Here is a 27,575-nt window from a genome sequence, read left to right on the forward strand (position 1 = left end):
AAAGGTTTTATAGAAATGCTCTACTTTCAGATAGGCAAGGGAAATTCTGGGTTTGACAGAATCATTGATTTGAGGGCTCTTTTTCACTGGTCTCTTGCCAGGGTTTTGTTTTTGTTTTGCTTCTTTATTGAGAAATCTAGCTCCAGACTTCTCGGTCTTCCAGGTCATTTTGGCTCCTGCCATTTTCTTAGGTGACTTGAGTTTCTTCACGAAGAACTTTCTAATTTCCAGTATCTTATTGCCCATATCTTGGTTCTTGACACCCCCAAGCCTGTTCTGTGAAAATTTTATAAACATTTTGATGACTATGGATCCTTACCTTTTCTCTCCTTCACACCAGCTCTTCCACCTCCATAACCCCTTGGTTTTTCCCTCTCAACTCTATCCCTCCTCTCTTTATTTTTAGGCTAAGCCTGGACTCTTTCGGCATATTTCCACCCTTCCTTGCTCCTCAATTGTCCCACCAAAGCGCCCTTCCGTCTTCACTTGCTCTGAGCCAGTGTCTGGGTAGGGGGTTAGACACTGACCAATACTGACTTAAGGCCCAAGTCTGTGGATGTTTTTTTCTAACTTTCTCACTTTTCCCAATTATCATACTTTAACAATAAATTCTTTTTAACTTTCATTACAGCACAGCAAAGCCGAGCCTCCCAGGAAGAGAGCCTTCCCGCTCCAGAGCTCTTTCAAGAGGCGCAGGCGCAGTCGCTCTCCCCGCAGCCTTTCGGGGCATGACGGGTAAAAGGGCGGGGCGCAGCGCGGGTTGCGCGCGGACCTCACGCGCCGTGCGCGCCCTGTCGGCTGCGGGGTCCTGGTGGGCTGCGGTCCCCGCGCCTCCGCGGCCGCCCTCTTCGGTGGTGGGAGGGGCAGACGGAGGAGGCGCGGCCTGACGGAAGCCATGTTTGTGGCGCGCCACATCGCGGCGGACCATAAAGATCTCATCCATGATGTCTCTTTCGACTTCCATGGGCGACGGATGGCTACCTGCTCCAGCGACCAGAGCGTCAAGGTGTGCGCGGAGCCTTGGGGCGGGGCTGGGCCCGGAAGGAGGGGAAGTGAGAGCGTGCACGATTCCCTGTTAGAGCGGAAGGAGCGGCGCTTGGAAAGGGGACTATCCCCCGATTTTGAGGCGCGCCGCTGGGCACGAGGTTTGGAGCCCAAGGCGGGCCGGCGGCTGGTGTGCTCCTCCATCCTTGCCTCAGTATTGTGGGGTCACAGCCGCCCCCCGCCCCGGGGTGGGAGGTGGCACGCTGCCTTGCGCCTGCGCGGAGGGGGAGGGCGGGCGTCGTGGCCACGTGCGCGCTCCCGCCACTGGGGGCCTTGGGAGCACGCGTGTTCCAGCCCGCGCAGGCTCGGGTCCTTGTGGGCAAGAGCCAGAGAGCCTCTCAGCCTTGTGTGCGCGAGGGATTTGTCAGACCGCTCGGGTTTGGGGATAGTTGTCTTGTTACCACGCTGGTTCAGCCAGGGGACTTTGCCTTGCGACTTGTAATGCAGTCAGTTCGCCTTGTTGTCTCAAGTGCTGTGTGCCTTGTCCCCGTCTTGGGGAGATTGTTCTCTCCTTATGTTCAGATAGGAAGCTCATCTCTTTTCGCAATGGAAGAAACATAAATCCATGTTTGTTTCTTAACAGTTCGTGTAGATGTACACTGCTCTGACAAGCAGAATTTCTATGATACGAGGATGGTCTTTGGGATTTAGGAACTTGGGATTATTATACAGTAAATGATAATAGTCTTGAAGACGAAAGCTGGAGTGTGGATTATGTGTATTCTCGACGACTCCAAAATAACTGAAAAGCTGAAGGACAGTTTTTACTACTTGTTTTCACAGACAAGTTTGATACTAGTGATCCCTCAAAGATAGTTAATAACAACTAGGCTTGGGGCGCCTGGGTGGCTCAGTTGGTTGAGCATGGGACTCGATCTCAGCTCAGGTCCTGATAGCAGAGTCCTCAGATGGAGCTGCGTGGGGCTCTGAGCTCAGCGGGGGTCTGCCTCTCTCCTCCCTCTCCCCATGCACTCACTCTCTCTAAAATACATACATACATAGATACATAAATTCCCTTCTGAAAAATAGCGTTGTAATTCCTAAAAGGTTTAAATTCACTTAAAAATTTTTTTAAATTGTGGTAAACTAACCATCTTTAAGTATATTTTATAGTTAAATGGCATTAAGCACAAATTCCCATTGTTGTGCAACCATCACCACTATTCATCTCTGGAACTTTCTTTTCATCCTAAACTAAAACTCTACGCAGTAACTTCTTCCCCACTGCCCCCAGCCCTTGGTCACTTCTAATCCTTTCTTTATAAATTTGACTATGCTGGGTATCTCATACAAATGACTATGCTGAGTATCTCAATATTTGTCCTTTTGTGTTTGGTTTATTATGCTTACCATGATGTTTTCAAGGTTCATCGGTATTTGTAACATGTATCATAATTTCATTAAGATTGAGTAACATTGGGACATCTGGGTGGCTCAGTAGGTTAAGAGTCTGCCTTGGGCTCAGATCATGATCTCCCCCCCCCCCAGTCCTGGGATAGAGTTCCCAGGCAGGCTCCCTTGCTTAGCAGCGAGCCTGCACTCTCTCTGCCTGCCGCTCCCCCTGCTTGTGCGCGCACTCTCTCTCTCTGACAAATAAATAAAATCTTTAAAAAAAAAAAAAAAAAGATTGATGGGGTGCCTGGGTGGCTCAGTCGTTAAGTGTCTGCCTTGGGTTCAGGTCATGATCCCAGCGTCCTGGGATCCAGCCCAGAGTCAGGCTTCTCCCTCTCCAGCCCCCCACCCCACCCCCGTATTCTCTCTCTCGCTGTCTCTCTGTCAAATAAATAAATAAAATCTTAAAAAAAAAAGATTGACTATTTTGTTGTATATGTACACATTTTTTTATCCATTCATCAATCCACTTGTCGAATATTGCATTAATTTCTGTTAACTGAATATGCCAAACATTTTTTTCCTTATTCACTTATTGAATCTTTTTTTTTTCTTTTTTTTAAGATTTTATTTATTTATTTGACAGAGAGAGACACAGCGAGAGAGGGAACACAAGCAGGGGGAGTGGGAGAGAGAGAAGCAGGCTTCCCGCGGAGCAGGGAGCCTGATGCGGGGCTCGATCCCAGGACCCTGGGATCATGACCTGAGCCGAAGGCAGACGCTTAACGACTGAGCCACCCAGGCGCCCCCACTTATTGAATCTTTTAATCTTTCGATTTTGTAGGTTTTGTCTGTCAGAAGTAGTATTGCAATGAAAATCTTCATTACTTTAGCTTTTCGTGTGTTTTGAATGATTTTCTTAACCTCGTTCAAGTAGAGAAACTAGTGAATGTTTTGAAAGCTTTTGTGAATAATTGGCATATTGCCATTTCCAAGGTTCTATTTTACACTGCCAGAGTATTGATTTGGTAGGATCATTATCCATGCCAGGCGTTATTAACATTTTAATTTTTGTAAATTGTGGTAAAATACACATAAAATTTACCTTTGTAACCATGTTTAAGTGTATATAGTTCAGTAGTATTAAGTACCTTCATATCTTTGTGCAGCCATCGCCACCATCTATCTACAGAATCTTTTCATTTTGCAAAACTGAAACTCTGTACCATTCTCCCTGTCATCACCCCCTGGCAATCCCCATTCGACTTTCTGCCTCTTAACAATTTGACTACTCTATGTACCTCATATAAGTGGAATCATACAATATTTGTCTGCTTTGTGACTATCTTATTTCACTTAGCATAGGGTCTTTGAAGTTTGTACATGTTGGAATCTATGTGAGAATCTTCTTCCTTTTTAAGGCTGAATATGTATTGTAAATATTTCTTCCTTTTTAAGGCTGAATGATAAGCAAAATGTAGTTCATCAAAATTTCTTCCCTCCTTCCCTTCCTTTTAATGCTGAATATGTATTGTGAATTAACTACATTTTGCTTATCATTCATCTGTCAGTGGACTTGGGTTGCTTCTACATTTTTGCTATTGTGGGTAATTCTGCTATGAATGTGGGTGTACAGATCTCTCTTTGAGACCCTGCTTTCAGCCCTTTTGGGTATGTACCCAGAAGTGGAATTGCTGGATCATGTGGTAATTCTATTTTTCGTTTCTTGAGGAATTTATCACTTCCTTTTTTTTAAAGATATTATTTATTTATTTGACAGAGAGAGAGAGAGCGCACACATAAGTAGGCAGATTGTACACATAAGTAGGCAGAGCGGCAGGGAGAGGGAGAAGCAGACTACCCTGCTGAGCAGGAAGCCCAGTGTGGGACTGGATCCCAGGATCATGACCTGAGCTGAAGGCAGCCGCTTAACTGACTGAGCCACCTAGCACCCCTGTCATCTATATTTTTTGATAGTTAAGAGTCAGTATTTTGCTTTTGTTGTTAGATATACAGTTGATCCTCATTATTAGCAAATTCTGTATTTGTGAATTTACCTACTTTTTACAATTTATTCGTAATCCCAAAATCAGTACTCATAGTTATTTGCTGACATGAGCACAGAGTAGCAAAAAATTGGAGTTGCCTGAAGTGCATGTTTCCAGCTGAAGTTAAACAGGGTGACACTGCTTATTTGGGCTCTTATTCTGTAAACAAGTGTCCTTTTCCTTGTCTATCTTGTGCTGCATTTTTCACATTTTTGTTTATTTGTTGGTGATTTCACTGTTTAAAATTGTCCCCAGGTGTAATGCTGAAGTGCTTCCTAGTGTTCCTAGGTGCAAGAAGGCTGTGATTGCCCTCTGGAGAAAATGTTATGTGTTAGGAAAGCTTCATTCAGACAGTTACTGTTAGCTATGATTTCAGTGTTAATGAATCAGTAATATACACTAAAAAGGTGTCATTAAACAGGTACACACATAAAACAAGGTTATGTATTGATTGGTTGACAAATATTTTGTGAACACAGGCTCCTACGAATCTTCCCTTGTCTTTCCCCTGGCAGCGGTGGTTTAGTATTTGCTGATTCAGTTTTCTCAGCAACATCGTAGAACACAACTACTTCAATAACAAGACTTGACTGCAACTGTACTCGTCTCTGTTACCTACTGTTGTTACCTACGAGAGCACAGATTCCTTGACCCCTGAGTGCTCAGCCTGGTGTCTGGCACTCCCCAGGTTCTCAATTAGTATGTGAATGAATGTTTACTTATTGGTTGTTGTTATTTTGTGAATTTATGTTCGCTTCTTTTGCCCTAATACTGATCCAGTGTTAATGTTTTTCATGTTTGTAGGAATATGTAGGAATAAAATATGTCTTTTGTTTTCTTACAGGTCTGGGATAAAAGTGAAAGTGGGGATTGGCATTGTACCGCTAGCTGGAAGGTTAGTATTTTTACAGTGCTTTTTAAAAAATTCAGATGTTTATTATTTATTTGGTATTATCAGTGACTTGCTATTTGTCTTTGAGAAAATTGTAAAATGTATACTTCTTTTCCTAAAGTATCTTATGTTTTTAACTATTAGAGTAACAAAAATATACTTCACAATTTGAGAGTAGGAAAATGTGCAATTCCGTAGCATTCTAATATAACTATTTTTAGCATTTTGGTATTATTACTTACCTTTTTCTTTGCATATATATATGTATGTGTGTAGATATATATATGTGTATGTATATATATATATATATATACACATATATATATATATATATTTTTTTTTTTTTTTTTCTAAGTAGGCTCCATGCCAAGTGTGGAGCCCAACATGGGGCTTGAACTCAGACGCTGAGATCAAGACCTGAGCTGAGCTCAAGAGTCGGACACTTAACTGACTGAGCTATCCAGGCGTCCCGGCATATTTTTAATAGTTGTGATATTTTGTACAAGTTCTATTTCTTTTTTTAAGAACAGCTTTACTCAGATTACCATTAGAGTCATCAATTTTAAATGAATAGTTCAACAGATGTTAGGAAATTTATACACTTGTACAGCTGTCACCACAATCTAGTTTTAGAACACTTTCATCAGCCCTGAAATTTCCCTTCTGCCTGTTTGGGGTCAATCCCCATTCCCCACTCAAGCCCTAGGCAACCACTAGAACTGTTTTCTGTCTCTGTAGTTTTACTTTTTCTAGGCATTTCATGTAAGTGGAATTCTACAATATGTAGTTCTTTATGTCTGGCTACTTTCCCTTTCCTTGTGGTTCATTTATGTTGTGGCATGTATTAGTAGTTTGATCTTTTATAAACAATTCAGTGGCATTTACTACATTCACAATGTTGGTACAATTATCACCTCTATCCAGTTCCAAAACTATATCACTCCAAAAGGAAACCCTTATTTCTTGCTTTTTAGTTTAAAACTTAGTTCATAAATACTTTGATAGGTTTTTAAAGCCTGTTAAAAAACACAAATATAGCTGTAAAACAAATATACCAGTAAATATACTGTTTTGTTCAACTGATGATAGCTAATATAGTTGTTTCCTTTTTATTTTGATGACTATCTCTGCGTAATCTTTATTTCTTAGTTAGGTTGCGCTTTACTGGAAATCTAATATTTAACAAAATCTCACTGCTCTAGTGCATTTTTTACCTGATAGCCTGTATAAATAAGAATTAAAAGTGAAACAAAAAGACTGGACAAAACAAAGGATAAAAAATAAGGGTGCAAAGTGTACCTTTGGATGACATATTTACCATGTAGAAATTACACAATTATGAAAGTGTCCTGAGATTGTTGAGTGTGAAAGTGTTAGATATACAGAAGCATAAAACAAAGTTTATAAACATTATTGGTGGACTGATGCTCGTTGTCATAGTGTGTCTTTACCGGAAAGCACAAATGAACTTCTGTGGATGTGAAATGCTTTAAGACCTATCTGTTCCTTTTTCTTTTGGTCAACATGAAGAATTGAAGAATAGTAATTTGCTATTTTTCAAATATTAAAGGTAATGCTACTGAGCTTTAAATTATTTTCTCAGAATACAAGGATTTGGGCTTCTCTAAATTTGATCACTCATTGCTGCTTTTCCTGGAATAGTCCACTGTAGCCAGGTATCGGAATCGGTTAAGTGTTTTATTGCTATAGTTTCTATGTACTGTTAGGCTTTTGAAGCCAATAATTTTGATTAGTCTTATTTATTTTATTAGGTGGCCATTTCCTGTAGAGAGAATTTGCAAGTAAAAAAAATGGTGGACTGGTAGATCTTTTTTTTAAACCCTGGTTAGGCTAAACTCTGAAGCAGGTTTCTGTTAGCACTGGAAGAGGTCAACTTTATCCAGCTGGATTTTTCTTTATTAGTAAAATGTTAGAAGGACTTCAGAATGGCCACAATCCTAAATAGAGAATATCTTCTAAAAGTTAAAAATTTCTAGAACTTAACTTTTTATTTAAATGTGAAATTAAATAGCTTTCTGCTCTTACTGAAGTAAAAATATCTGTGCTCTATTTCCTCAAGTAAAACTTTATATGTGTGAAATATGAGTAAAGTCAGTCTTTTGTTTTTTTTTGTTTTTGTTTTTTTAAATAATTCCTCAGACACATAGTGGATCTGTGTGGCGTGTGACATGGGCCCATCCTGAATTTGGACAGGTTTTGGCTTCTTGTTCTTTTGACCGAACAGCTGCTGTGTGGGAAGAAATAGTAGGAGAATCGAATGATAAACTTCGAGGACAGAGTCATTGGGTGAGACATTTGTTGGTTTTCAGGGGTTGGGAGGATAGAATGGGGAGAGGGGTGCGTGAGAATCTGAGGAGCATCAGTCTTTCCAGGAATGCTTCAGGCACTTGGTAAGATGTTACCACTCCTCTCTACATTTACTAGTTCCATTTTTTCTCTTCCATGTTTTTCTCCTACTTGTTTATTTAATTTTGTCTTGGGCCTGAAGTGGTACTGAGGAGCACTCGTGGCATTGTTTAATTATAACTTTCATGATGAATCTGTAGTATTTGCTTTGTCATACAGTTGAGTGCCCTCTAAAAATCCATTAAAAAATTGTTTTTTCTCTTTTGTGGTTACCTTTGTTTTCTTATAAAATATACTCTTCTTATCTGCTTCTGCTATTTACTCTAGCTCTTCCCTGATTGGATGTTCGAATTTTATTTTATTTATTGATTTTTTTAAAGATTTTATTTATTTAGTTGACAGAGACACAGCGAGAGAGGGAACACAAGCAGGGGGAGTGGGAGAGGGAGAAGCAGGCTTCCCGCTGAGCAGGGTGCCCGATAATGGGGCTTGATCCCAGGACCCTGGGATCATGACCTGAGCCAAAGGCTGACGCTTAACGACTGAGCCACCCAGGCACTCCGGATGTTCGAATTTTAAAAAGAGTATAGTGTGTGTACTGGTCAAGTTCCTTGTTTATAAAGTGAGAGAATTGAACTAGATTACCTCTAAGACCCATTCCAATGTTTTCTTTTTTTCCTCTTTATTTCTTGTAATAGATAATCAGGTACAAGGTATAAAATGCAGAAGGTACAAATGGGTGTATACAGTGACAACTTCCTCCTCTTTGGCCACACAGTTTGTTTCCTAGAGGCAACCACCATTATGAATTTTTTCTGTATTCTTCTTCATATAGTTTATGCCTTTTTAAGGATATAAATACAGTGTTTTCTTTTCTGTTGCTAACAGTCCTCTTCACCTTTCTTACAACACTAATGCTTGTATGTTGTCAATACTGCTCTTTTTTCTGCTGCATTTTATAAATTATAGATTATACATAACATATTTATCATGTTAACTGTAAGTGTACAGTTCAATAGCATTAATTACATTTACAGTGCTGTGTATACATCACCAGTGTCTATATTAAAACTTCATCATTCCCAATATAAGTTCTTTACCATTAAATAGTACCTCCTCCTTCCATTCTCCCAACCCCTGGTAACCTCTATTCTACTTTCTGTCAATTTGACTGTTCTAGGTACCGCGTATAAATGGAATCATACAGTATTTGTCCTTTGTCTGGCTTATGTCACTAAGCAAAATGTTTTCAAGGTCCATCCGTGTTGTCACATATATCAGTTTCATTCCTGTTACGGCTGAGTAACATTCCATTGTGTGTATATCCCACATTTTGTTTATCCATTTATCTGTAGATAGACAGTTGGGTTGTTCCTACCTTTTAGCTATTGTAAATAATGCTGTAACTGAACTCAAGGGATTTGCCATTTGGGGTGCATCAAATTGAACACAACCCAAGAAAGCAAAACACTTTTTATTAGGAGACAAGGAAATAGTTTCCAAAGCACTGTCTTGCATGGGGTTAGTACAGGAAGCTTTTATTCAGTGTATAGGGGGCAGGGACAGGGAGCTTGCATAAATACTTCAGTTCAATTGCACATGCCTAGCATGTCAACATGCTAGTGTGTACATCTGTGTTCAAAAAATGGTGGAAAACTCTGCCCATAGAAGATCTTAATATAATGAGCCAAAGGTTAGGGGCTTTTGTGCGTGTCCTCAGCTCCAGTACAGCTCAGAGTGGCTCACCTAAGGGGCTCTCAGGTGAAACACCTAGTTGGGGGTCTCCTTGGCTGGAACTGTTGGTTCTCCAAAACAAAATATATTCCTTCCCTGCTCTTGTCTCTTCTCCTCTTCCCCTTTGCTGATAGCTTTCAGCTTTTTTTTTTCTTTCAGCCTTCTTATTTGAGTAACTTCCCCATTGCATCCTAGCTAGCCAACATTGCTACTATGAACATTATTGTATAGATAACCTGTTTGAGATCTTGGGTTCAATTCTTTTGGGTATGTACCTAGGAGTAGAATTGCTGGCTCATATGGTAGTTCTGTGTTTAACTTTTGAGAAACTACTAAATTACTTTCCAGAATGGCTGTACCATTTTACATTCCCACCAGCAATGCATGAGTGTTCCAGTTTCTCCACGTCCTCACCAATGTTTGCAGTTTTTGTTTTTCCATTGTAGCTATCTTAGTAGGTGTGACATGGTATCTCTTTGTGGAGGTTTTTTTTTGTTTGTTTTTGCATTTCCCTAATGGTTTATGATGTTGAACATCTTTTTATGTGCTAATTGGCCATTTATATATCTTTTTGCAGTGTTTTGATTTATAAGAAATATATTTTTCGGGCGCCTGGGTGGCTCAGTTGGTTGAGCGACTGCCTTCGGCTCAGGTCATGATCCTGGAGTCCCGGGATCGAGTCCCACATCGGGCTCCCTGCTCAGCAGGGAGTCTGCTTCTCCCTCTGACCCTCCTCCCTCTCATGCTCTCTGTCTCTCATTCTCTCTCTCAAAAAAAAAAAAAAAGAAATATATTTTTCATATGTATTTGGTCTTCCTAACACAGTTCCTGACTTAGAGATCCCAGAACTGTTGGAATTTTCTAAATGTTGAAAGTGATAAAGGCATCTTTTGTTATGTTAGGTGACTTTTGGAAAGTGCCTAAGAATGGGGGCTGGTTGCCAATGGGGCCAACCATGTGATTAGAGGGCTGGAATTTTCAGTCCCACCCCCTGACCTCTGGGGAGGGGAGAGGGGCTGGAGGTTGAATCAGTCACTAATGGCCAATGCGTTACTCCATCATGCCTATGTAATGAAGTCTCAATAAAAACCCCAAAGAACATAGGTTCACAGGGTTTTGGGGTTGGTGAACATGTGGAGATGTGGGGAGAGTGGTAGGCCTGAAGAGGGCATAGAAGCTCCTCATGCTTTTCCCCTTACTTTACAATTTGCATCTCTTCATCTGGCTATTTCTGAGTTATATCCTTTTATAATAAATGGGTATCTATTAAGCAGACTGCCTGTCTGCGTTTTGAGAGCTGTTCAAGTTTCTGAAGTGTGGGAAGTCTTACAGGTTGAGCCCTTAACCTGTGGAATCTGATGCTATTTCTTGGTAGATAGCGTCAGAATTGAGTTGAATTCTCGGACAGCCTGCTGTTATGTGAGAATTATTTGTTGGGGGTTATCCCCCCTCCAACACCCCCTGAATTGGAATTGGTACCAGAGTCCTTTACTTTTTTAGGGAAATGTCTATTCAAGTCCTTTGCCCATTTTTTAAATTGGGTTGTTTGGGTTTTTTGCTGTTGAGTTGTATATAGTTCTTTATATCCTGGATATTAGTACCTTCTCAGGTATATGATTTGCAAATATTTTCTCCCATTCTGTGAGTTGCCTTTTCTCTCTCATGACAGTATCCTTTGATGCACAAAATTTAAGAATTTTCATGAAGTCCAATTTATTTTTTTATTTCCTGTGTTTTTGATGTCATATTCAAGAAATCATGGCCAAATCCAATGTCAAAAAGACTTTCCCCAAAGTTTTATATTAAGAGTATTAAATTGTAGCTTTTTTTTTTTTAAGATTTTATTTATTTATTTGACAGAAAGAGACACAGCGGGAGAGGGAGAGGGAGAAACAGGCTCCCTGCTGAGCAAGGAGCCTGATGTGGGACTCGGATCCCAGGGCCCTGGGATCATGACCTGAGTCGAAGGCTGACACCTAACCAACTGAGCCCACTCAGGCATCCCTAAAATTTTAGCTCTTACATTTAGGTCTTTTGTTCATTTTTACTTAAATTTTGTATATGGTATAAAGTAAGTGTACAGCTTTTTTTTTTTCTTTTTTAAGTAATCTCTACCCCCAATGCACAAACTCATGACCCTGAGATCAAGAGTCACATGCTCTACCAACTGAGCCAGCCAGGTGCTTCCAACTTCATTCTGTCGTATGTTAATATCCAGTTTTCCCAGTATCTTTTTTTTTTTTTAATTAACATATAATGTATTATTTGTTTCAGGGGTACAGGTCTGTGATTCATCAGTCTTACACAATACACAGCGTTCACCATAACACATACCCTCCCCCGGTATCCGGTATCTTTTATTGGAATGACTGCTCTTTGTAGAGGCCGCTTTTAGACAACAGGCTTGAGCAATGGAATGTAAAGCAAGGTGAATACAAACAGGCCCATAAAGGCCACCCACCTCAAAATATCCATAGGCCCTAACTAAACAATGGGCTACTTACAGCCTGGCACAGTTACCATAAAAGGGAGAATTCTAGAAGTCCCCATACTTCCTCATCTTCCTCCTTTAAATACAGCCTCCACCCACTGCCTCCTAGCAGACAGTCTCTATGCTGTCCTGCCTGCCACTCCCTTGCCGTGTATTCGATAAATATCTACCTCCTTTGTTCTGCCTCTGGTGAATCCTTTTACTGCCCGTTTTTCAGGCTTCTACCCAATTGGGTTGCCCCACATTTGGGGGCCCCCATCCAGTTGGGAGAGACACCACACCCTTTCCCCTTTGAATGGTCTTGGCATCCTCATTGAAAATCAGTTGACCAGATATAGAGAGAGGGTTTATTTCTGGACTGTATTTTGTTCCATTGGCCTATGTGTCTCTCCTTAATGCCATTATCATATTCTTTTAATTATTCTACAGTTGTAGCTTGCATGCTATTCACAGTTTTACAGTTTTTTTTAAGATTGATTGATTGAAGTAATCTCTACACCCAGTGTGGGGCTCTAACTCACAACCCTGAGAACTAGAGTCACCAGTCACGTGCCCTTAAAATTTTTTTTAACGTTGGGAGGGGTTGGTCTCGTTTTTTCCCTAGGGCCTCCCTAAGGCAAACAACTGCTTGAGGGGAGAAAGAAGGGAAATGTATATAATTGGAGGGAGTTTTCTAACAGTCAGAGATGGGTCAATTAGTATACTGTAGGTTGGGTTGAGGAGTAGTGGCAAAGAAAGGATTTTTATTTGAACTTAAAGGTTTCCCCCATTATGTGAACATAGAGCATTCTTAGGAAAACTTTCGTGAGCTGAAATGGCATAAAGTAGAGAATCAGTTACCACTAACTTACATGGAAGAATTTTTGAGTGTTCCTGAACCAAAAAATAACCTCTTTTAGGCTTTTCTGATGCCTTCGGACACATTTTGCTAATGTTTGCACAACATAAATCAAGATAAAGCACAGATACTTGCAGACACAGTTCAAAGCTGTTGAGGCTTGATGCTGAGATGCTGTGTAGGTCCCAGGGAAGGAGCTGGGTGGTGCCATTCTTATATATGAGGGTGCTTGCTGCCTCTCTAATGACTTGCAAAACAAATGATGAATGCTATTTTCTCTTGTCGTAAAAGCAAAAATCCTCTTCAGATTTCTTTTGGTTAGCGAGAAAGGTACTAAAGTAAAAGCAAAGTGGCATAACATAAACCTTTGAAAAGCAGGGGATATCTGCATATTTATTTGTATTTAGTTAAATCAACTGCCATTAATACATTTACTGTTTCAGCAATTGTATTGGTATTGATTATTCAATGGTGTTTATAGACAAATGTTTGCAAGGATGCAGTCCTTGGAGTTTATGTGATATTCTTCTCATATTGAGACTCCTTAAGATGTATTTTAGTAACTATAGACAGTAAAGTACTGATTTCTAAATTTGGTTGATATTTTCAGTCAGAAATCTAGATGCCAGAAAGTAGCTTGAATGTGCTCTGGTGGCGTTCTGTAATTATCACAATGCCAGCTTTGTACCATTCTCTTGGTCTCTAGTAAATGCCTTCTCTTCAAGTGGGTGGTGGTGATCCAAGTAGGGCTAACTGGCATTTATGTTTGGAGAAGTTGCATGCTTTCCATTGTACTATTAAAGACTCTTTAATTCATTTAATTTACTGCTCGCAGCATACTTTGTGAGACAAAACTACCTATATTAAAATTCGAACACTTTCTAGTTCAGTGACTTGGTCTGCTTAAGGGAGAGTCCTTACTCTTAATAAAGTTAGACTTTCTAAGGCAAACTTTTTTCTACCTTAAAGGGAATGATTAATTATAGGTCACTGATTTATTACGGATTGCCAACTGTGTATGTGGTATTTTGCTGTAGAGGAAATACAGACCCAGGTGGTTTTAAAATAACTTATTCAAGGTTATATACCTAGTAAAATGGCAGTGTGATTTTAGAGCTGATGTTCTTTCCACTCCACCATCTTTTCTTTTTGTATATAAATAATTTTTTTTTTCAGGTTAAGAGGACAACTCTAGTGGATAGCAGAACATCCGTTACCGATGTGAAATTTGCTCCTAAGCACATGGGTCTTATGTTAGCAACCTGTTCGGCAGATGGTATAGTAAGAATATATGAGGCGCCAGATGTTATGAATCTCAGCCAGTGGTCTCTGCAGCATGAGATTTCATGTAAGCTAAGCTGTAGTTGTATTTCTTGGAACCCTTCAAGGTAAGCTTACACAGAAAACCCGATAATATAATCCTAGTAAAACAAATTAGTAATTTTTTTTTTTAAAGATTTTATTCATTTATTAGAGAGAGAGACAGCGAGAGAGGGAACACAAGCAGGGGGAGTGGGAGAGGGAGAAGCAGGCTTCCTGCCAAGCAGGGAACCCGAAGCGGGGCTCGATCCCCGGACCCTGGGATCATGACCTGAGCCGAAGGCTGACGCTTAACGACTGAGCCACCCAGGCGCCCCCAAATTAGTAATTTTTAAGCTAAGCATTTGATGGTTTAATTTCCTTAAAACATTTTTCGTAGCCATGTTTATTATTTTAAAAAAATATATGTTATGTAGAATAAAAATTCTCCTTCATCTGACCTCACCTGTCATGTCTCTTGTCCTCTATTTTTATTCCATAGAAGAAGCCAGCCATTGTAAATATTTGGGTGTGCAACTTCTGGGCTTTTTCCATGTATATACAAATAAATATTTAATATGTTTTTAAATATACAAATATATGCCAACACACACGTATACTATCATGTAAAGGTAGATGCAGAACACACAGATATGTATAGACATATATTCTCCTTACTTGAAATTTGCCTTTTTCATTTACAAATACATTGTGGGTGTTTTCCAGTGTATTAGTATATATATCTAGTCTTACCTAATTTTTTTAACTGCTGTATAGTGTGACTCTGACTATATCATAGTTGCTTTTTTCTTTTTTTAAAGGATTTTATTTATTTATTAGAGAGAGCACGAGCGGGTGGGAGGGTCAGAGGGAGGAAGAAGCAGACTCCCTGCTGAGCAGGGAGCCTGATGGGATCAATCCCAGGACCTTGGAATCACGACCTGAGCCACCAAGGTGCCCCTCATAGTTGCTTTCTATTAAATTATTTTTTTAAATTAAAAGAATAATGAATCACTTGGTAGAGAAAAAATTTCAGGGGCACCTGGGTGCGTCACCCCCCCCCACCATGGTCTTGCTTTTTCTCTCAAATAAATAAAATCTTAGAAAAGAAAAAAAAGGAAAAATTTCACATCTAGAAGAGTACAAAATGAAAGGTAAAAGGTTCCCCTACTAAAGAGCTAAAAATGCTCTTAATAATTCTGATTTTAGATTTTAATTCTGCTGGTTGCTATTGTATTTTTATTTATTTTTATTTTTTTAAGGATTTTACTTTTAAGTAATCTCTACACCCAGCATGGGGCTTGAACACAGCTCCAAAATCAAGAGTCGCATGCTCTCCCAACAGAGCCAGCCAGACACCCCAGTTACTATTACATTTATAAATGATTTACTTATGCCTCTGGTTCTTGCTATGTTAGCTTTAAACAGTACCTATACTTACTATACAAAAGATGAATTTAGCACATTTACAAAGCTTTCCATTTCTCAAGGTATGACTAGATAGATATCTTTTTTTTTTTTTAAGATTTTATTTATTTATTTGAGAGAGAGAACATGAGGGGGGGAGGGTCAGAGGGAGAAGCAGACTCCCCGCCGAGCCCGGAGCCTGACGTGGGACTCGATCCAGGGAGTTCAGGATCATGACCTGAGCCAAAGGCAGTCGCCCAACCAACTGAGCCACCCAGGCGCACCCCCTTTTTTTTTTTTTTAAGATTTTAAGGAATCTCCAAACCCAGCATGGAGGTCGAACTTACAACCCTGAGGTCAAGAGTCCCATGCTCCACCGTCTGAGCCAGCCAGATAGAGATATCTTATTTGTGGGAATGTTGATGATGGTTTTTTAGTTATATTGGTAATTATCATAATTTCAAGTGATATGTTCATTTTCTACTAAGTGATTTATCAATTTTTAGATTAGATACGGACTCACCTCTTTTTTTTAAAAAAAAGGAAATTAGCTTATTTTGCTTCTACCTCCCATTCACCTATTTTCTAATATTTTGTTACGTTGCTTTTAATTGGCAAGGGGACAACCGTGTATTTCACTCCTTGGGGAGATAAGGGATTAGTTTCCCATGAGCCTTTGATCACATTTTTGTCAACTGATAAATACTTAACCTTGTTTTATGAGTGTTTGTGTTTAAAGATACCTTATTTAGCATATGTTGCTGATTCATTAACATTGAACTCCGCCAACAGCATTAAAACTCATGCCTGAACAAAGCTTATCTAATACAGTATTTTCTCCGTAAGGCACATCATAGCTTTCTTGCTAAACTTAGAAACACTAGATTGCACTTCAGTACCACGTTTGAGGACCATATTAAACAGTGAAATCACCAACACAAAGCACAAAAATGCAAAAAGCAGGGTGGTAAATAGAGTGCAACACTTGTTATCAGTGTGAGAGCTCAAATAAGAAGGCAGAACCTCACCTTGTTTGACCTCAGCATGGAACATGTGGGTCAGATGACTCATTTTTTGCAGAGCTGCTCCAGGCATGTTCATGAGTGACCGTGAAAGCCCCAAGTATTGGATTTTGGGGGTTACAAACAAATTTTAGTAAGCAGGCCAGTTTACAAATAAAGAATCTGCAAATGATGAGGATCGGCTGTATCTACTTTCTCAGAGATCCGTTTGTATACCTTGGTCTTTATTCTCATCATGCATCTTGGTGTCCTTGTGTGTTAGTCTTTTCTATCTTTTTGTGGTTATAAATAAGAGAGTAGTATTTATGGCTAGTAACCGGTATTGGTATTTTTTTCCTGTCAGGTGCTCTTTTTTCTTAGTAGCTCACTCTCTTACCTAGGGCTTGGCTGAGTTTCAGCTGAGTAGGTGGAGTGCGTTGGCAGAATTTCCTTGTAGGGAGTATAAACCAAGGGAACCAAGGGAACTGGCAGGCTGGGGTACCCCTGAATTGCAGGAGGACTTGATTTTGGGGATGGAGCACCTTAATTTTTGTTTCCTCTTGTTCCTCTCTCTGCCAGTTTTAGAGTGCTAGTAAAGCTTTAGTAATAAAGAACTAAATCTTTTTTTTTTTAAACCTTTTTTAAAAATTACTACATTCTGTTTTTAGCTTTATGAGGTTGGCAGATGACAAGGTCAGAGGTTAAACAAGGGGTCATGTTCATAGGGATATTACTTAATGTGGATGAGGGAGGCAAAGGAAATCAATGTTGGAATAATTAGGCATAGAAATAAAAATAATAATTTAACCTAGAGTTCACTCTCTTATAACTTACCTTTTGCCTTTTTAAAAATGAAGTTGACCACAAATGAATCTAGAAAAGAGAATGACATGTGGGGAGTATACTTTTTGTACAAAGCACTTAAAATCCTTTTTTTTTTTTTTAAGATTTTATTTATTTATTTGACAGAGAGACAAGCGAGAGAGGGAACACAAGCAGGGGGAGTGGGAGAGGGAGAAGCAGGCTTCCCGCCGAGCAGGGAGCCCGATGTGGGGCTCAATCCCAGGACCCTGGGATCATGACCTGAGCTGAAGGCAGATGCTTAACGACTGAGCCACCTAGGAGCCCCGCACTTGAAATCCTTTTGCCATGAATTGGTCACCATAGGATTACTTTTTATTTCATAGTTAATGACCAAATCTTTCAGGAAGAAAAATTCTAAGACCTCTTGGCTGTCTTTTTTTTTTTTTTTTTTAATCTACTGAATGCTTGAAACCTTTTGGGAAAAGAGCTACTTTTTTTTTTTTTTAAAGATTTTTTATTTAGAGAGAGCATGCAAGAGATTGTGCACGAGCAGGGGGAGGGACAGGGAGAAGGAGAGCGAGAATCTCAAGCAGACTCTGATGAGTGCAGAGCCCAACATGGGGGCTCGATCTCATGACCTGGGCCAAAATCATGAGTCGGTTGCTTAACCAACTGAGTTATCAGATGCCCTAAGAATTACTGTCTATTAGCAAAAGGATGGTATCATTTGTCCCCATGTTGAGCATTCTCAAGGACATACCCTCTCAAGGTGTGGCTGTTTCAGATGTATGGCAGGGATCTAGTCATGGTAGTGGCATGCTTATTTGTGGGTTGTAGAGCTACTTGATGCCAGGTTTTTCTAATTCCCTGAATTAGATGTATATTAACTTGATAGTTATGTAAAATAGTTTTTACTCTTCATTTCTAGCTCTCGTGCTCATTCCCCTATGATAGCTGTAGGAAGTGATGACAGTAGTCCAAATGCAATGGCCAAGGTTCAGATTTTCGAATATAATGAAAATACCAGGTTAGTACTGCTTTGGTTTTAATTATTGTTCCAAATTGCATTTAATTTTTAAAAATGTTATTTCTTCATTGATTCATTGAATTATGCATGATTCATTACACATTTACTAATTTCCTGTGCTATGCCAAGTTCTGTGCGAGGCTCTGATAATATAAAATTAAATGGTATAGAGGAGAAGGTGACTGATTTTCTAGTATGTACCATCTCGCTGGGAAAACAAAACAAAAATGGTAAAAAGCGGTGATGAATTTTATAAACTGGGAGAATCAGGATGTTAAGGGTTTACTATACTTGGGTGGAGAGGGCCAGGAATTTTCACTCCAAACAAGACTCAGAGGATGAGTAAAGGTTAGCCAAAGAGGGCAAAACGTTCCAGATCGAGAAAACTACATATGATAAGGTAAGTGAACAAGAGAGAACCTATACATATATATATATATATTTTTTTTTTTTTTTTTAAAGATTTTATTTATTTATGAGACAGAGACAGCGAGAGCAGGAACACAAGCAGGGGGAGTAGGAGAGGGAGAAGCAGGCTTCCCGCTGAGCAGGGAGCCTGATGTGGGACTCGATCCCCGGATTCCGGGATCATGACCTGAGCCGAAGGCAGCCGCTTAACGACTGAGCCACCCAGGCGCCCTGAACCAATATATTTTTATTGTAGTTGAAATATAATAGGCAAAAAGGAGTGTGATGAGAAATAAACAAAGCTTAGATCTGTAAGACCTAGTGTTCCATGTTTAGAAATTATTTTATGGGTAATGTGAAGCCACTGAAAGATTTTTAAGTTGGGGAATGATAGGCTTGGATGGTAGTTCAACTCTTCCATAGGTGTGGAACGTATTTTCGAGGGCAGCAGTCCAGGTGGGAGATTATAGTGGCTTTGGGATAGAGTAGTGGCAATGGGGATGGAGAGAAGTGGACAATTGGAGAATAATTTAAGAAATGGTATCAATAGGATCTGATGACTGAATGTAGAAGGTGAAGAATGGGGGAGAAGCTATTGAGATGATTTTCAAGCTTCTGGCTTAATAGTTCAATGGATGGAATGTAATTTCTTGAAATAAGGACATCTGGAAAGAAGACAGATTCGGGTAGAGTGTAGCACCACATGATGGAAAATTTATGTTGGGTCATGTTGAGATACCTGCAACACTTCTGAGAGCTGTAAAGAGGTGTACTCAGAATCTTAGAGGACAAAAGAGCAACCATCAATTGATTAGATGGGCTTCACATGTGCTAGACAACAATCTTGGGTCTAGGAGTCAGATATTAGGCAGGGCCAGAAGCAGAAGAGAAGAACTATAGTCGTCCCCCTTATTTGTAGGGGATATGTTCCAAGACCCCAGTGGCTGCCTGAAACCTAAAATGGTATCAAACTGTATATACTATATTTTTTTCTATACATACATACCTATGATAAAGTTTTAAATTAGGCAAAGTATGAGATTTACAATAGTAGCTAGTAATAACAGAAGAATTGCAATAATACACTTTAAATAAAAGTTATATGAACTTTCTCAAAATATCTTATTATGTTGTACTCACCCTTCTTCCTGTGATGATGTGAGATGATAAGATGCCTACGTGATGAGATGGAGTGAGGGGAGTGATGGAGGCATGTGACATAGTGTTAGGCTACTGCTGACCTTCTGACGATACATCAGGAGGATCATCTTCTGGATGGCAGTTTGATCGTGGGTAACAAACCGTGGGAAGTAAGACTGGCTAAGGGGGGACCACTGTATTTTAATTCCTTTGGGCTCTGCAATTCAGAATGCTTTTGAGGGGTTCTTATTACCAGCCCTCTAACTTCCCAGATTCTTGATTTCTTCAGAGTCTCTGTACGCAGTGCTGTCCAGTAGAAATTGCTGTGCTGATGGAAATGCCCTGTGCCTGTGCCAGCTAATGTAGTGGCCACCAGCCACATGCAGCTGTGGAAGCTTAAAATGTGCTACTACAGCTGGACTGCATTTGTTCATTTTTATAAATTTAAATTTAAATTTTAGGCACATGTGGCTAGTGGCTGCACTATTGGCCAGCATAGTTCTAGATTATAGGAACCTTCCTCTAGAACTTCTTGAGGTTTTTGTAACCTTTTAAGCTATTAAAACTATCTACAACATTAATAGCACATTGTTTTTTTATAAACTTTTTTTTTTTTAAGATTTTATTTTTTTATTTGTCAGAGAGAGCACAAGCAAGAGGAGTGGCAGGCAGAGGGAGAAGCAGGCTCCCTGCTGAGCGGGGAGCCCGATGCAGGACTTGATCCCAGGACCCTGGGATCATGACCTGAGCTGAAGGCAGCTGCTTAACCAACTGAGCTACCCAGGCATCCCTAAACCTTTTTTTTTTTTTTTAAGATTTTATTTATTTATTCATGAGAGGCAGAGGGAGAAGCAGGCTCCCCATGGAGCAATGGAGCAGGGGAGCCCAATACGGGACGCGATCCTAGGACCCTGGGATCATGACCTGAGCCGAAGGCAGACACTTAACCGACTAAGCCACCCAGGTGCCCTATAAACATTCTGAAATTTTTAATCTAAATTGTTTTTCATTAGGAAATATGCAAAAGCTGAAACCCTCATGACAGTCACAGATCCTGTACATGACATTGCCTTTGCTCCGAACTTGGGAAGATCTTTCCATATTCTAGCAATAGCAACCAAAGATGTGAGGATTTTTACATTAAAGCCTGTGAGGTGAGTTTTTGAAGCACTTACTAATTTAAAAACGCTCTTAACTCATGATTATTTTCATTTGTGGAGAAGAGTGATGAGGCAACTGTGATCTGAAGAATGGCTTCTTCATTGAACATTTTATCTATAAATATATGAGTTTTGTGGTTGGGGAATTGAATAAAGACAGGAGACTTACGTTTTCTTAATGGCGTTTTCTTTAGGCTGATACGATGCATTGGATCCTCTGAATATAATTGGTACTCTGTAAATGTTTGAACAAACGAGAGGTGGTAGTTTACTTAGGGACAGTTAACTTAGCACTGAGACATTCTTGTGAATATCCTATTCAGGCTTTAACTTTGGAATTGTGAGTTTCAGTTCTTTTCCTTTTTTCCTTCCTTTCCCCCTTCTATTCTTCCCTTCCTACTGCTTTCCTTTTAAAATTAATTTATGTATTTTATTTCTCAATTTTATTTGGGGGAGTACAATCCTTTTGTTTTTCTTTTCTTTTCTTTTTTGAGAGAGACTGGGTGGGGGGGCCCGGAGGAGCAGAGGGAGAGGGAGAGAGAGAATCTTAAGCAGGCTCCATGCCCAGCTCACAGTAGACACGGGGCTTGATCTTACAACCCTGAGATCATGACTAGAGTCGGACGCTTAACCAACTGAGCCACCCAGGTGCCCCTGTTGTTCCTTTCTTCCATAAAATAATCACTGAATAATTTTTATGTGGTAGGATCATGCCAGGTGCTGGGGAGTCAAATGAAAGTGACATGGCCCAGCTCTCAATGAATTAAGGTGGGGGGGGGTGTGGGAAGGAAGGTGGTGGTTATGGATATGCACATTTGTATAAAATAATATGGTAAGTATGTGAGACCATTTGTATTTTTTAAATTAGAACTCTGTGTGTGTGTTTCTGTGTGTGTGTGTGTAAAATCTTTAATCAGCATTTCTCAGGGAGATTTTTTTATTAATAGGAAAGAACTTACTTCTTCTGGTGGGCCCACAAAATTTGAAATCCATATAGTGGCTCAGTTTGATAATCATAATTCCCAGGTCTGGCGAGTGAGTTGGAATATAACAGGAACAGTGCTAGCATCTTCAGGAGATGATGGCTGTGTAAGATTGTGGAAAGGTAAGATTTTAATGAAGGAATTGTTGCTCTGTGTTGCTATGTCAGAATTTTCACTTAGAAATGTAAATTCAGAAATATTTTGGAGAAAATTACCTTTCTACAGTTACTTTTACATTAATGTCTTAACATTAATTTGTGTTATTTTGAACCTCCATCAGTTTATCTAGTTCATGGCAGTTATGACTGATTGAATTGTTTGATTCCATGTGGAGCAAAGCAATTTTTAAAACTAAAAGTAATTGTAACAGAATATGCGGTATCTCCAAAAGATACCGTTTGCTATATATGTAACCTTTGTGACTGCTCTAAAACTCAGGATAGGACTACAGACGTCTCATATTAAATAATTGCTTTAGCCAACCAGCCCTTAATGGGAGAAAATCCAGTATCTTCCCCACTTCCTCTCTGCAACTCTCAGAAGTTGAATCTTCTGGCCACTGATTCTGAAAATTTCTTGTAAGTGCCATACTGGCTGAGAATTCAGTCTAGTAACTCGATGCTGACTGTGGTTCCTGCAGCATGGTCTGCATTTTTCCATGGACGTTTATCCACTGGGCGGAGGTGTCCTTGGTCCTTGTACCACTCTAGTTGGTGGCATCCCACAGTTAGGATCCAGACTTACAACTTAGTTGGTGTACCCTGAGCAGTTACTGTTACTCTAAATGCAGTTTGGCTGAGTCTCCTGTAGTCAGTTTTAGCTGTGGTAGAACCAGCCCAGACCTCAATTTCCTCAATGTCATCTGGTATCAAGGGCTTTGCTTCCTTTTCATGCGCCTGGGCTTTAGTCAGGACCACCCAGTTCTACCCCAGCAGGCTCCCTAACTTGAGTTTCCTGGGCCCAGTATCTCCAGTGATCTATTTTGCATTCAAAGAATTAGGCCATGTTGGGTAGGCCACTCAAACCCCAAAGGTTTATTACTTGCATCGATCTCTGAGGACATTAGGTACCCACATGACCTATACTTGCATAACTGAGAAGACAACTCCCATTACCCTACATATGCATGTAATTGAAATTCATTATCATGAAGGCGAAGAATTTATTTTGATACTAATGTTAATGTGGTAAATTAGAGAATTGTCTTTGTTAATAATTATCTTGTAAGGAAAGGGAATGGTAAAAATTTTATGTTTTTTAAATTCTTGTAAAACTTTACAAAATAATTGTTAAAATTGAGATATATGTCTTTCATTTTAAATATGTCTATAACCTATATCTTGAGAGAAATGTAGTCTTCTTGTTTTTTTAATTGTACTAAAGGACTTGACCACAAATTTGTGCCCTTGAGCATAGCTATTAGTCATGTTAATGTATTTGACCATTTTCTTTTCAGCTAATTATATGGACAATTGGAAGTGTACTGGTATTTTGAAAGGTAATGGGAGCCCTGTCAATGGGAATTCTCAGCAGGGAAACTCAAATCCTTCCCTAGGTTCAAATATCCCAAATCTTCAAAATTCATTAAATGGATCTTCTTCTGGCAGGTAGGCTGTTTTGTGGGAAAACTAGAAATTACCTTCTTTTTAAATCATTCTGGTAGCCGTACTAAAGGTGTGTGATTTCATGGGTTTTAAGATTGAATGAAGAAATTCATACTTAAGTATATAGTAGAAAAAACTCACTTTGTTAGCACTGGTCATATTTATAGATAGATTGTTAAGCCCTTAAACTAAATTATATTCTGAAATATAGTGGTCTGTCAGAAATATTTATAACTTTAAGATTTTACTTTGCTTCTAAAGTGAGATGAAGAGGAAATCTGGGATAATGCTGAGGATTTTAGTCCTAGATGAGCATAAGTATGTTAGTGGTAGTAGTGCAGCCTTTGAATCAGGTCAAGCTGAAATTTTAAACTGCATTAACTAAGGCTTCATAGAAGAGAGTGAGTTAGATGTGTTTTTTTGTGTGTGTGTTTTAAAACTTTAATGGAGATTGTAAGAGGAAATGGTAAATTCTGATTTCTTGATTTTTTAGAATTTTTAACATATTTTAGATTCTTGTTTATCTTAATAAACAATGTTTGATGTGATCTCAAGAGTCATCCTTTTGTTTTTATATTCAAATTTCAAATATGTGAATTTGTGAGATAAACTTATTTTAATATGCCTTTGTGAGTAATTTGGAATGCAATTCAGGAAACTTCAAAGCACAGCCTTAACAAATTGTCCTGTGGTTATCCTGTTGTCATCTTAAATAACAGAATTCTATTTAAAATTTCAACTATTTTTATATTGTTATATTTTTATATAAAAAAAAAAGTCCTGCTGTTAATTTTGAGGTTTAAGTATTTACATGAAAACAATTTCAGGTTACCACAGAAGATACCAGATTATAAAGACGATTTCATGAAACAGAGGATACTACTGTTAATTAAAAAAAAAATCTGGTTTTTGGTTGCTGTCTGTACTGCATATATTGTAAACAGCTTTGAAGTTTTGATCTGTATTCTTATTGTGCCAATAACCATGTGTGTTAGATCTGTGATGCATTTTCCCTTCTCCATTTGTATTATGTCCTTTAACAGAAAGCACAGCTGAGTACCAGCTAACTGGAGTAACTTTGCTGTTTTGCTGCTTGTTGCATGCACACAGGAATGGAAAGCGAGCTCCTTTTCCCCTTCCCCAGCGCCGTTTGACCTCTCCCAAGATACACCAGCAGCCTGCTTACTACTAAACGCAATCCAAAAGGCCTTTAAAAATCCAGTGTATTTCATTTTTTTTTGTACTAGCCAGTTTATTGACACTATTTGAAGCTTTTGAAATATAAATGGAGAGGCTTTTTGTTGAGACGTTGTCACCAAAACAATTTTTTGAAATGTTCCTGAAATTAACATGGGTTTTAAAATTAAAAGGATTGTTACTGTCCTTATAAGTAGTTGGGAGGAGGGAAAATATCACTTTATTCCATTTGGAGAACATAGGCTTATTTCTTTTGTTTTCTAAACAGTAAGCTAAAATGATGAATTTTTATAATTTTAATTTGAAGGTTGAATAAATATTTTTCATAAAGATTGTTTTGAGTGCTAATTTGTTTACCTTTTGTAGAATTGGTTTACACATGATATTATTTAGTGCAACTCTGTCATTTCTTTGTAATATTTAAAAAATATTAGTAAAGGAGTGAGAGAAGTAGTAGTAAAATGAAAGTGATTTGACTGTACAGTTTGTGGCCAAATTAAACATTTGGTATTGCTTCATTTTATAATTTGGTAGTAAAATGAAGACATCTTTGTAAATTTTCAATTCATATTCACTAAAGAGCTTAACGTTTCTAATATGTGCTTGTATATTTTTTTATGGTATGATTCCATGGCTTAAATTTTTCTTCAAAATTTGGAAACCTACTGTAAGAGGAGCAGTTAAAAATTTGCTAAAATTGTGCATGCACATTAACCTCTACATTCCAAGTCTCAGGAATTTAATTTAGTTGGCTGCCTCATTTAGTTCATATTCTCTAGAACTTTGACCTTAATGATAAAGCTATAAGTCTTTGCTAAAATGCTTAAGTATTACGGGTAAGTTACAAAATGGCAGAAGAATAACAACAGGACATATTCTTTGAGCTCTTTTACTTAACAAAATTTTGTACTATTTAAGGTTTTTGCAGAAAAGCACCTAAGTATTTTCAAAGGTCGTATTTCTTCAGAAGTATATTGCGGTAGCTGGCCATACTATATGACAGTATATTTGGATTGGTTCTCAGTGTCATGTATGCACTAAAAAACGTGTGCCTGCTGCTACTTCAAACGAAGCATTGCTTAAAATAAAGAAAAAGCTTATGAGATTTGTAAATTTACAGTATAGCATCAGATATGTTTCTGAAAGATTAGAAAATGTTTTAAATTATAAAATGTCTTTTTTTGTAACATTCATACTGATAATTTTTTTTTAACATTTTAAGTTTAACAGATTGTATTTCTTTCTTTCAAGTTTCTATACTTGCTTAAGCAAGCTTGATTTGAGTAAGGGTCTTGATTTTTGCAATTATGTTCTGTTAGTTTTGGCATGAATATACTAAAGCTTTTTTTTTCAGCATGTGTTTTCTCCTCTTTGGTTCTCTTTGTATTTACTACTTTTCTCTTTTTCTTCTGTTTTTTCTTTTTTTTTTTTTTCTGTTGTTTTTGTTTTGTTTTGGTGTTTTGTTCCTGTCTTCATTGTTTCAGGTATTTCTTTCCCCCTCTGGATTCCCCACGGGCTGGATCGAGATGGTCCAGTTATGCCCAGCTCCTTCCTCCTCCTCCTCCTCCTCTGGTAGAGCACTCTTGCGATGCTGACACTGCCAACCTCCAGTATCCTCACCCTCGCAGACGATCTCTCTCTCGGCCTCTTAATCCCTTACCTGAGAATGAAGGGGTTTAAAACACTGATTTAACACTTAAAGGCCTTATTCAAGTGCTTGTAAATGCTTTCATTCCTGGCTGCTTTTTGTTTTTCTTCATTTTCTTTTAGAAGATTTTTCTAATTTAGGGTCTGTCTTGCATGTATTACAACCAGAACACAGTGTTTGGGACCTAAATGTGTTTGTGCTTCTGCATCAAAGGAACATTTGCCTCCCTGGTTGATAACCTTTGATGAAATGAGATAAGTACAAGTAACACGAACTGTGAGTTACAGTAGCTGATTTCAATTTCAAAGTGCCTATTCTATTAAGTTTTATTTTGAACTGTTACGATGTTAATTTTCTTATGGTTTGTCATTCTGGTTGATGTGAAAGGATTATCATAAAGTACACTTTGCCTTTGAGACATTAAGAAATGTTTTACATTTTACAGGCTAATGTTGGAACCAACTAGTTTGTAAAATAAATCATTCCTGTGTATAAAGCAGCAAAACATCATAATGGACTGTTGGGTCTTTTTTAAAAAAAAAAAAAAAAAGAAATTGCCTTTTACTACTTGGAATTACTGTTTAAAGCTTTTGTAATTATTGTCCAAGTAGATTATTTAATAAAATATATTTTAAAAGATACGAATCTCTTGCCTTATGAAAACAGAATGTACAGCTGGCCCTTGAACAACATGGGTTTGAACTGCACTGGCCCACTTATACATAGGTTTTTTTTTTTTTCCTCTTCAATAAATGCAGTAAATGTAGTTTCTCTTCCTTATGATTTTCTTAATATTTTCTCAAGCATACTTTATTGTAAGTAGTTTGTGCAGTAAGTAGTTTGTATAACATGCAAAATAGGTGTTAATTGACTTTAAAGTCTGGTAAAGCTTCTAGGCAACAATAGGCTCTTAGTTAAGTTTTTTGGGAGTCCAAGGTTAGACTCAAGATTTTCAGCTATGTGGGTTCATTAGCACCCTAAGCCCTAGTTGTTCAAGAGTCAACTATATTCTATTTGATAGATGGTAAAGCTTCTATCTCTTTATAATACTATGTTGCAAAAAAAAGAAAAAACCCAAACAATTAAGAAATTAGGAGATGAGCATGACATTTATTAAAAGGTAGAAAGTCAGTATTTAGATTAACATCTAT

At 38.5% G+C, this 27,575-nt stretch overlaps 1 protein-coding gene across 2 annotated transcripts; it reads left to right on the top strand.

Annotated features, from left to right (window-relative positions):
* The first annotated feature begins 737 nt into the window (after window positions 1–737).
* Window positions 738–27,244, top strand: SEH1L (SEH1 like nucleoporin). Of its 2 annotated transcripts, none has more exons than XM_036082456.2 (9): window positions 738–1,006; window positions 5,269–5,319; window positions 7,477–7,623; window positions 13,923–14,134; window positions 18,186–18,284; window positions 20,846–20,986; window positions 21,940–22,097; window positions 23,432–23,582; window positions 26,261–27,244. In XM_036082456.2, the coding sequence occupies exons 1-9, from the start codon at window positions 896–898 to the stop codon at window positions 26,454–26,456; spliced, it is 1,266 nt and encodes a 421-aa protein (XP_035938349.1). In that variant the 5' UTR covers window positions 738–895; the 3' UTR covers window positions 26,457–27,244. The 2 variants fall into 2 exon arrangements, with proteins under 2 accessions (XP_035938349.1, XP_035938355.1); XM_036082462.2 differs by lacking the exon at window positions 26,261–27,244 and adding an exon at window positions 24,623–26,132.
* Window positions 27,245–27,575: the final 331 nt, after the last annotated feature.

Source organism: Halichoerus grypus, chromosome 13 (genome assembly GCF_964656455.1).
Source record: "Halichoerus grypus chromosome 13, mHalGry1.hap1.1, whole genome shotgun sequence".
NCBI lineage: Eukaryota > Metazoa > Chordata > Mammalia > Carnivora > Phocidae > Halichoerus > Halichoerus grypus.

Excerpts from the sequence above, each read along its gene's own strand:
- SEH1L (XM_036082456.2), top strand. The coding sequence starts at position 896 with ATGTTTGTGGCGCGCCACATCGCGGCGGACCATAAAGATCTCATCCAT. Across the intron at positions 14,135-18,185 it reads ATTTCTTGGAACCCTTCAAG|CTCTCGTGCTCATTCCCCTA; the intron begins GTAAGCTTACAC and ends CTTCATTTCTAG. Across the intron at positions 23,583-26,260 it reads AATGGATCTTCTTCTGGCAG|GTATTTCTTTCCCCCTCTGG; the intron begins GTAGGCTGTTTT and ends TCATTGTTTCAG.